Here is a 12486-nt window from a genome sequence, read left to right on the forward strand (position 1 = left end):
CATCTTTCTTCAGGAGCTGCGTTAGTGGGACCTTGTGCTCGGAGAATTTGTCTATAAAACGGGCGTACCAGCCCACCATTCCTAGAAAACGTTGTAGCTCCTTGATGTTTCGTGGGGCGGGGTATTGTACGACGGGGGCGATCTTCTCGGGGTCGGCCTTTAATCCTTCCTTGTCGATGATGTAGCCCAAGTAACTGACTTGCTGACAGCATAGCTCGCTCTTTTCTGGGTTGACGGTCAAGTTAGCGGCTTTTAGGGCTTTTAGGACTTTCTCCACGTACTCCGCATGTTCTTCAAAGGTTTCGTTGACGATAATGATGTCGTCCAAGTATGCGAAGAAGTGGGTGGACCATTCGGGTTTAATAAGTCGATCCATCAATCGCTGGAAGGTAGCGGGGGCGTTGGTAAGGCCAAAGGGCATTCGGTTAAACTGGAAAAGGCCGGCTTCGGGGACGGTAAAGGCAGTTATTTCTCGGGATTCGGGGTGGACGGGGAATTGGAAGTAGGCTTGGCTCAAGTCGAATTTGGTGATGTAACGGGCTGTTCGTAATCCGTCGAGGATGGCGTCGATATTTGCCAGGGGGTAGGCGTCCTTCTTAGTTACTTGGTTGACATCACGGTAGTCGATACAAAAACGAAATTTGCCTCTGCTTTTCTTGATAATTACGGGACAGCTGCCCCATGCACTACTGGATGGTTCAATTATTCCAGCGGCCAGAATGTCTCGTACTTCAGCGTGCGCAACCTTTAACATGGCGGGGGATAGACGACGGGGACGTTGTTTAATGGGAGGGTGACCTTGGATATGGATATAATGGGAGATGAGGGTTCGGTAGGAGAAGGGGGGCGTAAGGGTCGAGAGGGCGAGTTAGTAGTGCGCCACATCAGATTTGCGAAGTCCAGGGTGATCTGCAGGGACTCCAAAAAATCCACTCCTAGGATGCAGTCGTATCCTAGGGCTTTACAAACGCGAATCGCCAGGACTTCGTTCTGCCCGTCCAAGTGGAATCGGACTCGGGCCTCTCCTTGGGCGGGTTCTACGACTCCATTGGCAACCTGTATGTACGCTAAAATGTGTCGTAGGTGGTTCTTCAGGAGGTCTCCTATCCTCTTCCCGAAATATGAGCGGGCCGCCCCACTATCCAGCAGCGCGGGAAAGGTGTGCTGACCAATTCGTAAATTCAGGAAATATCTGGGGTCGTGTTCAAGGGGTGGCAGGGGAGAGTTCGGGGAGGGAATTCAGGGCGGTATTGGTACTCTTGGGAGCGGGAGTCGAATCGTCGAGTCCAAACGATGTCCCGATTATTCGTTTCCCGAGCTCTGCTTTTCCTTACAGTTGGGGCAGGTCTTGTTGATAATGCCCATCCGTCCGCAGCGGTAGCAAAATTTCCCTCGGGGGTGGGAGCACAGGGTGAAGTGATGTCCTGGGCGATGGCAATTCCAGCAGGTGTTCGGGGGTGGCCTCATTTTCTGGATATCCAGATCTCCTGTGGCTGGGCTTCCAGGGAGGGGTTGATTGTCGTCGGGAGGGGTTTTCGGCAGGGAAGAAGGAGTACCGGTGCAAGGAGTTTTTGTGGGTTTGTTGCGGGGGCCTTTGGGAGGTTTGGACTGGGTGGGTGGCGGGGAAGATGGTTTGTCGGGGGTCGGGGAACTAGGGGTGGAGGCGAGGGTGGGTTCTTTTCCTTGGACTAAGGTTAATTCGGCTTCGATGGGGGCGGCAGGGTTACGAGAACTGGTAAGGGGGTTATAGGCTTCGGTAGGGAATAAGGACGCAGAGGGCAGGGGTGGGGGAGGATGCTTGGAACAATCAGCCAACCTTCTGGTGTCCATTCGATGGCACTCGTTGATTAGGTCCTGGAAACTGGACAGCTCTTCTCTAGCTATTTTCTGGCGAGACAGGGGAAGCAGATTATGATAGGCCAGGTCCAGTTGCTGCTCCAGTTCCATAGGGGGGTCCATTCGTTCCAAAATTCTTCTAATTTTCATAATGAAATCCAGCGGTCGTTCCTGTGGTCCTTGGGTCCGGGCGGTGGCTTCTTGTCGGATTACGTGGGCGGGGTATTTGATGGCGAAGGTTTTGCAGAAAGCCTTGACGAAATCATAATATTCGGTCCACGCGGGACTTTCCAGTCTGAACCAGGTTAACGCGGTTCCTGCGAGGGCTGAGGGAAGAGCACGTAAGACGGCCGAGGCCGCTAGATCCCTACCTTGGATCAATTCGTGCAGGGAGGTTAAAAACTCTCGAGGGTCCTCGTCGAATTGTCCGGTAAAAACTGGGATATATTAGGTGAGACTATCCCACGCGCGCATTTCCGGGGTAAGGGTCTCTGATAGGTGGGAGGAATTTAAGTAATAAGGATCGAACTCTCGGGGGGTGCTGGGCTGGGGGGGGGGGTGGTTGGGAATTTTCCGGGATTGGGGTAGGGGTGAGCGTAGGGGGGGAGTATAGGTCGGGAAGTAAGGGGCGCTAGATTCGGCGTTAGAACTTACTGGGTATGAAGCCTGACGTGCCCTAGGCGGCGTCGCTTTATACTGGTTCGGTCCGTGCCATCTAGGGGTTGTGGGGGGGGGGAAGAAATTGGGACGGGACGGGGCCATAGTGTACGTACTATGGAGGATTAAGGCAGAATTCCTAATGGGGGAAGGGTTACGGAGAAGAGGGGTAGTTCGGAACGGAAGGGGGAGGGTAGGTTGGTACGGGGTAGGGGGTGGATGCGTCAGGGGGGAAGCGGGTAGCATTCGGGGTAGCGGCACACGATCCGGGGCACGCGGAACCTGAAATGAAGAAAGTTTAGGCGGCAGGGGTGGGGGTTGTGCGGCGGGGGGAGCTACAGGTACATTCTCGTATCGGTGTTCGGGTCTTCCTGAAAATAAGCAAGGGTAAAAGTGGTTGGTCCGGTCAGCAGCGGTCGTCCTCGTGGATTCCTGAAAACGCGAATTGGATTCTTCGGTGATTGTGGTCGCTACCGGGGAAGAAAAACTAACTACGTTGCGACGGGGTTGAGTCACCTCTCGACGCGGGGTGGGAGGAATTTCATCACACGGTAAATCGATTAATTTGATCTCCCGAGATCCATAGGGGTTGCGGGGTTCTACGGGGAGAGTTAAGGGTGGTCTTGGCGCAGGGGTGGCAATTATATCAGCAGAGGGGGGTAGTTCGCAATTCGGAGGGAAGGTCAAAGGCGGTTGTGGGGGAGGCCTTACGTCCGGCGCGAGCATGGAGTCCCAATAGTAGGAATTCCCACTATTGTCACTCTCAAACGATTCCATCCTATTCCCGGCGGCCCGAACGTCGAGGTCCATTTCCCATGGAATGGACATGTCTCCGAACAAAAAACGGCTACGAAACCTAAAAAGTCGATCGCGAAAAATTGAGGGAGACTCGGAAACTTGGAGCCCGTAGGAACGCAAAATTAATAAAATGACCTGTAGTGGGAGGGTACGAACCACGTCGCGGTAGGTTTCGAGGGAAAAACCGGGGGGGGGGGGAGGAGAAATGCTCATCACCTACCTTTTTCGCCGATCAGGAAAGCAGCGGGTCCCAGCACTCAACAGCGGTGGGGGAGAGAGAGCGTCGGTAAGGCAGGCGGCGGCTGGTACAGCGGTGGCGGCGGTAGATGGCGGCGGTGGCGGCGGTAGATGGCGGCGGTGGCGGCGTCGGCACGGCAGGCAGGCGGCACAATTCGGAATTTGAACAGTTTGGATCACTCGCGAAATTTTTCTAAGTTTGAAAAGGAAAACAAACACTAAAGGTCACGAGCACTCGACCCGCACCAGCGACGCAAGGAAACGCGGGAGATCACCGCCAGAGTCAACGATCGAACACTATGGCAAGGGGGGGGGGAGGTAGGGGAAGGCCAAGAGAAAGTCCACAAAACTACACTTTTTAATGAAATCACTGCACTCGCGGGCACTACGGACACTCTACGCGGCGGGGCCCCACGTTGGGCGCCAATTTGTAACGCGCGGAAAGGATTCCGTGTTAGAAAATACCAATAAATACACTAAGAAAATCCGGGGACACAATCTTTATTGTTCACGGTAAAATCTCGGGGGGAGAGGCCTCCCGCGATGTCCTGGCACACTTATTATACGCGCACAATCATTTCATTAATCACTAAACTAAAAGGAAAACTGGGGAAAACTTAGGGAAGGCAACGGAATAGAAGGCGGCAGGGGGAAAAGCAAAAGGGAGAAGGAAATAGGGCAGGGAAAATCCTCCGTGGCTCCGACGGCGATGTCCAACGATCCCTCGACGTCCGCCACGAGAACTCCACAGAAACTTTTCTAATCGATGGCTGGGGCCCGCAATATTGAAATACGCCGGATTTCAGTATTCGCGGCGACGTCCCAGCTCTCGTTTCTAAACCACGTACGGATGCTCCAAGAGTAGAACAAGGTGTAGTCCAATTTGACGGATATTCCTTCGTTCTCCCAATTATTCCCCTCATTCCGGGGTGTCATGGTTATGATCGGGATCCAGGGACCAATAATTAATTAGGTATGGATCCGCGATCCATATTTCTCCCCGTTCCGGCTAATCACCCATATACTTGGCATGATAGCCAGCTGGCTAGCTCCTGCGCGAGAATCCTGCGTGATCGTCCTTAGCAGCAAACGACACTATGGCTTCGTGGTTCGGCAGCGGGGCGATGCGGTGCGGGGTCGACGACGATGGGTTGGTAGTGGCGCGGGCAGGGGAGAACGCAGCTAGGCGCGCGAGGCGTCAGCGGGGTAAGGAGAGGGGACGGGACTCGCTGCTAGGCGCTCGCGGCGCGAAGCGCGGTAAGGGGAAGGATAGAGCGACGCGTAAACATACGCGGACGGGACAATGGGTGCGAGGGAGATAGACTTATGTGGATCGGGTATGGGCTAGAAAAGGATAGAGGGACAACAGTTTTCAAGCTCTTGTTGGAGCAGGGGAATCGGTCTTATAAGCTACTAATAAAATTTACCATTGGGAATATACCATGTAATTCTAAATAAACTACAACCTAGAAACATTCGCTCAATCCTCAATCATACCATTTCCTAAAAACATTTACTCTCCTTCCGTGGATGGCAATTACAATATCCCTAAGCGGGTAACTACATTACCATCACGCGGAAGGTTCATCTATACTCTCTCACTCACTCACAAGCATATTCAAGGGGACGGGAAGCACTAAGGGGGAGACCTGAGAAGAACTAAAAAATGTGTACATTTCTGTAACGTGATTCCACCACGTTACAATATATATATATATATATATATATATTAGGGTAGTCGTTAAAAAAAATTTTTTTGACGAATCCTTAAAAAACACTAGTATTTGATGAGAAACTACAGTGGTTGAAACCTGTGGCCTGACAAATGATGGAAACACGTGCCTTTTTGCGATCAAATATAATTTTGGAAGAATTTTACAGTTTTTCGCTGATAACTCATTAAATATTCGATTCTATGAAAAGAAGCATATAACCTTTTCTCTGCAGAATTAAATTCTATATAATAAAGGTTCTATACATTTTTCTTCTAGAATGCATACTAATCGAGATATTGCTGAAAAATCGATCCTCTTTTTGTTTATACACATTATACTATTGACATATGCTGATATGATTGGTTATTCTTATTTCGCTGTAGTTACACATTTTATTTCTCTTAATTTAATAAAATATGTTAATTGTACGGTAAACTAAAAATAATTATTCATATAAACTTATCAATATAATGTGTATAAACGAACAAGAGGATCGATTTTTCAGAAATATCTCGATTAGTATGCATTCTAGAAGAAAAATGTTTAGAACCTTTTTTATGTAGAATTTAATTCTGCAGAGAAAAGGTTATATGCATCTTTTCATAGAATCGAATATTTAATGAGTTATCAGCGAAAAACTGTAAAATTCTTCCAAAATTATATTTGATCGCAATGAGGCACGTGTTTCCATCATTTGTCAGGCCACAGGTTTCAACCACTGCAGTTTCTCATCAAATACTAGTGGTTTTTGGGGATCCGTCAAAAAAATTTGTTTTAACGACCACCCTAATATATATATATAGACAGTAAAACATACCGATCACAAATAAGATGAGAGCGTTTTCCTGTAGTAAGCTGTCCATTTAGCAATCTGGAAAGGTTCCTGATGCATATAAAATATGCTGCTGCTCCTTGATGCTCGAGAAGAAGAAGATTAGCGTGTCTGGTCCTCTTGCATTTTGTTAATTGTAGAGGTGCTATGATTGTATTCTCATTCCTCTCAGTCTCTTCCACCATAGTAAAAATATTAATAGAGACATCATTATCTTCCTCAAATTTCGGAATCTGTTTTAATGTAATCGGAAACGTTATACTTCTAACGTCGAAAACAGTTGTAAAATGAGGATATGAAGATTTCCGTTGGGGATGAGTATTCGGTTTTGCCGGATATAGTGCAGCCGTTACAGCCCATGCAAAACAGGTATTATCATCACTTTGAATGTTTATCACAGCCTGTTTATTCTTAATAGATTCTGGAAGCTCGACTGCACAACCTATATGCAGCGGGTTATAATAATTTATATTTATAATTAAATTCAGAATTTTTTCCAAAGCCCATCCACTATCACGCTCTTGAAACTCACACAATTCTATTAGAATTTTGTCTATGTTCGAGATTGGGAGGAGCAAAATGCTGAGAAGTAGATTCCACATTTCTGCTATATCTCCCTTTCTCTCTTGCATCGACAGTAGACGGCTAGACCGACAGCGTCTAGCCGCTCTATCTGTCTTTATCTCTCCGCGGCGCGCTTGCGCGTCTTCAGGCCCTAGCGGGTCGCGGCCGCGACAGCGACACTACTTGCGCGCTTGGCCACTAGGTGGCCAGCGCCCGCAGCAGCTCTCTCGCTGGCAAGATTAGTGTCGCGTAATTACTTAGATGGGTCCTTGATAAGGACACATCGCACCCCAAACTGGCTCGACCGATGTGTAATAGCAGCAACAGCAGCATTTGTTGACGCCTTCTCGGCAACCTCCGCCTTCCGGCACTCGCCTCACCGGCCTTTGACGCCTCTACGGCAGCGCCTCCACGGCCATCTAAACGAGCGCCTCTACCGGCGAACTCTTCTGGTGAATCACTTTGGTAAGTATCACCAAACCACCCACAGCCTAACAAGAGGGGACCTCCCCTCTGCGGCAATCTCCTCCCTCCTAAGGGAGATTTCTCCGGGGACTTCCCGGGAGGACCTAAACCCTCTCCTTCCCCTCCACACTGCCTCCGAGGACTACCTTGGACCCAGTGTTCCGGCCCTCAATTCAGGGCTCTCGAAAGAGTCGGGTAGTGGGAGGGGTAGACTTACCCTAGGGGTTGGGGTGGCTCGGAGCAACTACAGCTCTTGAAGAAGGCGGCTGAGGGGTAAGGGGACTTCCCCTTCCCTAATACCACTTCTCCACATCTGCTTCCTCCCGAGACTGGGGATTTTACTGGGGAATACCCCAGGGAAAATTGTCCAGTCCGGGAGTTTTTAAGTTCGCGTTCCCTTCTATGGAATTTTCGTCTATAGGGTTCTTGGGAATCTTCGTCAACCGAAATTCCCTAGAATTTGACGACAACAAATTCCCTAGGAAGTCTATAATTAAGTATAGCGGCTTTATTGTATATATTTGTACCATATTATTTATTGAATAAATCTCCTATTTTCCATTAAACTGTGTTTTGACAATTTTATTTCACGAACAAAAAACCTTCCCTTCTGACCACAGGTTCGGAGCCGACTTGGGACATTGTTTCGCACAAATTTTGTGGTCCTTCCAGCCGGATATCCGGCAAAAAACGTTCGAAGTGCATCAGTGTTCCTGAGTGGGTGTTCCGGGCTGTGTTTAGGTTTTGGTTTTGTTCTGGAATAAAGTTTCAAAAATGGCTAGCTCAGGGGAATTATTAGAATCAATCAATTACGTGCCCATGATTCGGGATGAATTCTTTCGGTTGGTCGTTAACATCAAGAAGCGTGGAGTCAACAATTTCACCCTTCCCTTCTTGGAGGATAGGCTTGCCGCCGTAGAGAAGTCGCTTAAGGTGTTGCATAAAACTCACGTTAAGATCACTACTCACACTAAACCGGCTGAATTAGCTAAAATGGAGTACGTGACTGAAAACTGGTATCAAGCAGCCCTTGATGACCACAGTGACGCTGAGGAATTTATTCTGGGACATCTAGACGAATTCCGATCCAGTGGTGCAATGTCTGCATCAGGCCCCACTGCGCCTTCAGGCGAAATAAACCACATCAGGCTTCCAGTTATCGATTTACCAAAGTTTTCCGGGGATTACTTAGAATGAAACAACTTTTATGAAACGTTCAGTTCCATTGTTCACGACAAAGTGTATGTCTCCGGTCGGGACAAGTTCCATTACCTAAAATCCTGTCTGCAAGGAGAAGCAACGGTCATTAAATCTTTAGCGATCACCTCCGAGAACTATGAGATAGCATGGGACACTCTGGTAGCTCGGTACACTGACAAACGGATGATCACGGATACGTTCTTAGATCAGATCTCGCAAGTACCCACGCTTCGGGGTGACAATTTTAAGGTTCTGAAAGAAGTTAGGGAATCAGTGACGGTTGCTCTCAACGCCCTTAAAACTATGGGATACGGCGTCGACCAATGGGATCCCATAATTGTTCATTCGCTGAAAAACAAACTGGATAACACCCTTCGTTTGGCCTGGGAGATGTATCTGGGAAGCAGCAAGGATTATCCCACTTTCATTCAATTCTCTGAGTTTCTAACGCGTCATATTAACTCCTTGCAATCATTAGGTAACAAACCTAAGACTTCCAAAAAGGAATCGGGGAGATCCTTGAAGTCACACGCTACTAGCGTGAATAGTACCGGTTGCGCTCACTGTGGTAGTAACCATCTTTTGTATCAGTGCAAGGACTACCTTGCATTGACCCCTCAGGCCCGTTCAAAGTTTGCATTTTCACAGAATTTTTGCATCAACTGTCTGAAGCCCGGGCATAGTTGCTCCAATTGTTCTTCTTCATCACGATGCAGGAAATGTAGTAAAATGCATCATACTTTATTGCATTTTGACAAATCTGGCACCGGGGGGAGCAAAGCACGGGGGACTACCCCCGCGGTCAACTCCTCTCCCTAGCCAGAACCCTCTAGCTCGAATACTACAACACATCTCAGTGCTTCCGACACACGATCAGTTCTATTGGCCACTTTCTCTGCCAGAATTGACGTTCATGACGGTTCTCGTATTATAGTCCGCGGCTTAGTTGACACGGGCTCAGAAACTTCCTTTATCTCGGAAAATCTAGCTCAGCAACTACGGGTATCACGAAAACGTGTCAACGCGACCATTCATGGCGTCTCTGTGAATTCGGGTCAAAACGTTCGCGCAGAGGTACAGATTACGCTTCATTCTCTATCACGACACGGTGTTTCGTTGGACATAACTCCATTGATCTTACCAAGGATTACTCAATATATGCCTCCGACTAATTCTCCGTCGTCGTTTCCAGCACTTAGCGAAATTGATCTTGCTGATAACTTCGCTTCAACCTGGGCTCCAATTGATGTGCTCATTGGTGCAGACTATCTTGCAGCATTGATGGAAGGCCCGTACATGCATTCTCCTGATCATACGTTGCTTGCTCAGCGGACTATTTTCGGGTGGATCGTAGCTGGGGTCGTACCCAAGACTGGTCGCTCTCATAGTGTCACGGTGCATCATTGCTTTGAGGTAGAAAAAACTCTTCGCGACTTCTGGGAACTGGAAGAAGTTCCGGAAGTCAAACCCATGTCCACAGAGGACTCCCTGTTTGAACAACATATTGTGAATACGGTATCACGCACCTCCTCAGGTCGTTTTGTCGTTGCTTTACCTTTTCGATCCGACATCGAGAAGCACAGCTTAGGTTCTTCCTCTCGGGTAGCAGAGAAAACCTTAACACGAATACTTCGGCGATTGGAAACCTCTCCAGAACAAGCTGAAAGTTATGCTCAATTCTTGCAGGAGTATCAATTGTTAGGACATATGTCTCCTGTTTCTATGAGCTCTGATTTTCGCGTCTTCCTGCATCATCATGCAGTTTTTAAGACCGAGAACCAGAAGACAAAGATTCGCGTTGTATTCAACGCATCTTCTAAAACATCTACGGGCGTCTCGCTTAACGACACGTTATTCATTGGATCCCAGCTCCAGCAGGACATCACGCGGATCCTAAAGAATTGGCGTGCCTTTCGATATGTTGGCGTGACGGACATTGTTAAAATGTTCCGACAGATTCTTGTGCGTTTTGAGGACCGCAAGTATCAGAACATTTTATGGAAGACTGATTCCGGTGAGCTTCAGGCTTTCGAACTCAACACGGTGACCTACGGTACGGGACCGGCACCTTTTTTATCCTCGCGAGTTATACGCGAATTAGCTTCCACGGACGGGGCTGAATTCCTTCTCGCGCAGGATGTTTTGTTAAATTTTACATACGTAGATGATATACTTTTCAGGGCTCATGACTTAAAGCAACTCAGTTCGGTCAGGGAACAACTCATCGCTCTACTAGCGAAAGGGGGCTTCTCCTTGAGCAAATGGGCATTCAATCAACCGGGGACTTCCCCGCTTGAACCTACCGAGCCGCACTCTTTCTTTGAGGATCCTGCTGGGTCAAGTAAAGTCTTGGGCATATATTGGGATCACGGGGATGATAGCTTTCGCCTCCGTGTCTCTCCTTCATCTATTGGTGTACTAACCAAACGCATCCTCTTATCAGAGAATGCTAAGATCTTTGATCCATTGGGATGGATCTCTCCAATAGTCATCACATTAAAGCAGTTAATGCAATCCACCTGGTTACTCAAACTCTCTTGGGATGAAGAGATTCCTGAGCCGGCGCAGTCTAAATGGCTCAAGAGTTATGAGCAGCTCCGCGACTTACAGTCTTTACGCATTCCCCGCTGGACCGGGCAAACTCCCAATACTGGAGAACGCGAATTGATCGGATTTTGCGACGCATCAGAGTTGGCCTACGGTGCTGTAGTCTACGAACGTCTTACGGATGACAACGGTCATCTGTCGGTACATTTAGTAATGTCTAAAACAAAAGTCGCACCGATTAAGACCACCTCAATACCTCGGTTGGAGTTGGTTGCAGCCGCACTCCTAGTCAAGCTATTAGTTCATGTAAAAGGAAGTCTTGTCGGGAATTGTGATGCTATTCGTTGCTATTCGGATTCGCAGGTCGCGTTAGCTTGGATAGCAAAGCAACCCGTACATTAAGACGTTTGTGGCCAATCGCGTTTCATATATTCAAATGCATCTTCCTGAAGCCAGCTGGCATCATGTACCTACTAAGCTGAATCCTGCAGATTTGTGCTCAAGAGGAGCCAGTGCTCAACAGTTATCAGAGGACTCACTTTGGTGGCATGGGCCTGCTTTTCTCCGTAAGCCAATCGTCAATCCTGTTCAGGTCTTTAAAACCACGGAAGAAAGTCGGAAGGTAGCGTATCCGCTCAACTAGATACAACTCAGTGTTGGTTTTTTGATAAGTTTTCGTCTTGGTCTAAACTGGTCCGAGTTATGGCTTATGTTCTTCGATTTGTCCAGCGGTCCAGGAAAACCGGCCAAGGGGAGGACTCCCTCCTGTCTGCATTGGAAATTCGCAGTTCAATTGAAGCCTTGGTAAAGGTTGTTCAACGAACACACTTCGCCAACGAAATCTCAGCCTTGAGTCATGGGTTACGTATACCGTCGCTATCAAAGCTTCTTTCCTTATATCCTATAATGGATCCACAAGGAATATTACGAATAGGGGGGCAGCTTCGAAACGCCGAAATTTCTGAACTAACGAAACATCCCAATATTCTATCGGACTGTCACTTCACTGCCATACTCATTAGGAAAACCCACCTAGATACACTTCACGGGGGACTCCAATTAACTTTGTCCACGTTGCGACAAAGGTTTTGGGTCGTGCATGCGCGAAATCTAGTAAAATCCTCTGTTCACAAATGCATCACGTGTGTTCGCGAACGTGCTAAACTCGGTAGCCAACTTATGGGTTCACTTCCTGCCGCTAGGGTTTCTCGCAGATTCACTTTTGAACACACCGGAGTAGACTATGCCGGGCCCTTTTTGGTGAAACTACATCACGGTCGTAATGCAAAAGCCATAAAATGCTACGTGGCAGTGTTCGTATGTCTATCTACCCGTGCTGTTCACTTGGAGCTCGTCTCTCGACTGGATACCGAGGCCTTCCTCGCCGCGCTGTCCCGGTTTATCTCTCGTCGTGGAAAACCCGCCGTTATGTACTCCGACAACGGCCTTAACTTTCAAGGAGCGGACGCAGAACTCAAACGCGCCTACCAATGCGCTCTAAAAGCCGCCCGCACTCAGAAAACTGATTCCCTCGGTGTAATCGAGTGGAAATTCATTCCGGTCGCCACTCCTCACTGGGGCGGTCTTTGGGAGAGTGCTGTAAAAAGTATGAAGCACCACCTAAAGCGCTCCCTC

The 12486-nt window shown here is 48.4% G+C and overlaps 2 protein-coding genes across 2 annotated transcripts; one reads left to right on the forward strand and one right to left on the reverse strand.

Moving 5' to 3' along the window:
* Positions 1-1302: 1302 nt before the first annotated feature.
* On the reverse strand, positions 1303-3321 carry LOC136774894 (uncharacterized protein C6orf132 homolog). The gene is made up of 2 exons (XM_066729370.1): positions 2295-3321; positions 1303-2207 (listed from the first exon to the last, which is right to left on the reverse strand). Exons 1-2 carry the CDS (start codon positions 3319-3321, stop codon positions 1303-1305), a joined length of 1932 nt encoding a protein of 643 aa, XP_066585467.1.
* Positions 3322-7923: 4602 nt separating this feature from the next.
* Positions 7924-11253, forward strand: LOC136774895 (uncharacterized). Its single transcript, XM_066729371.1, has 4 exons — positions 7924-8276; positions 8325-8844; positions 9124-10507; positions 10748-11253. Exons 1-4 carry the CDS (start codon positions 7924-7926, stop codon positions 11251-11253), a joined length of 2763 nt encoding a protein of 920 aa, XP_066585468.1.
* The last annotated feature ends 1233 nt before the right edge of the window (positions 11254-12486 follow it).

Source organism: Prorops nasuta, unplaced genomic scaffold, assembly GCF_024137725.1.
Source record: "Prorops nasuta isolate Cenicafe-Biocafe unplaced genomic scaffold, Cenicafe_Pnas_1.2 PNAS00007, whole genome shotgun sequence".
NCBI lineage: Eukaryota > Metazoa > Arthropoda > Insecta > Hymenoptera > Bethylidae > Prorops > Prorops nasuta.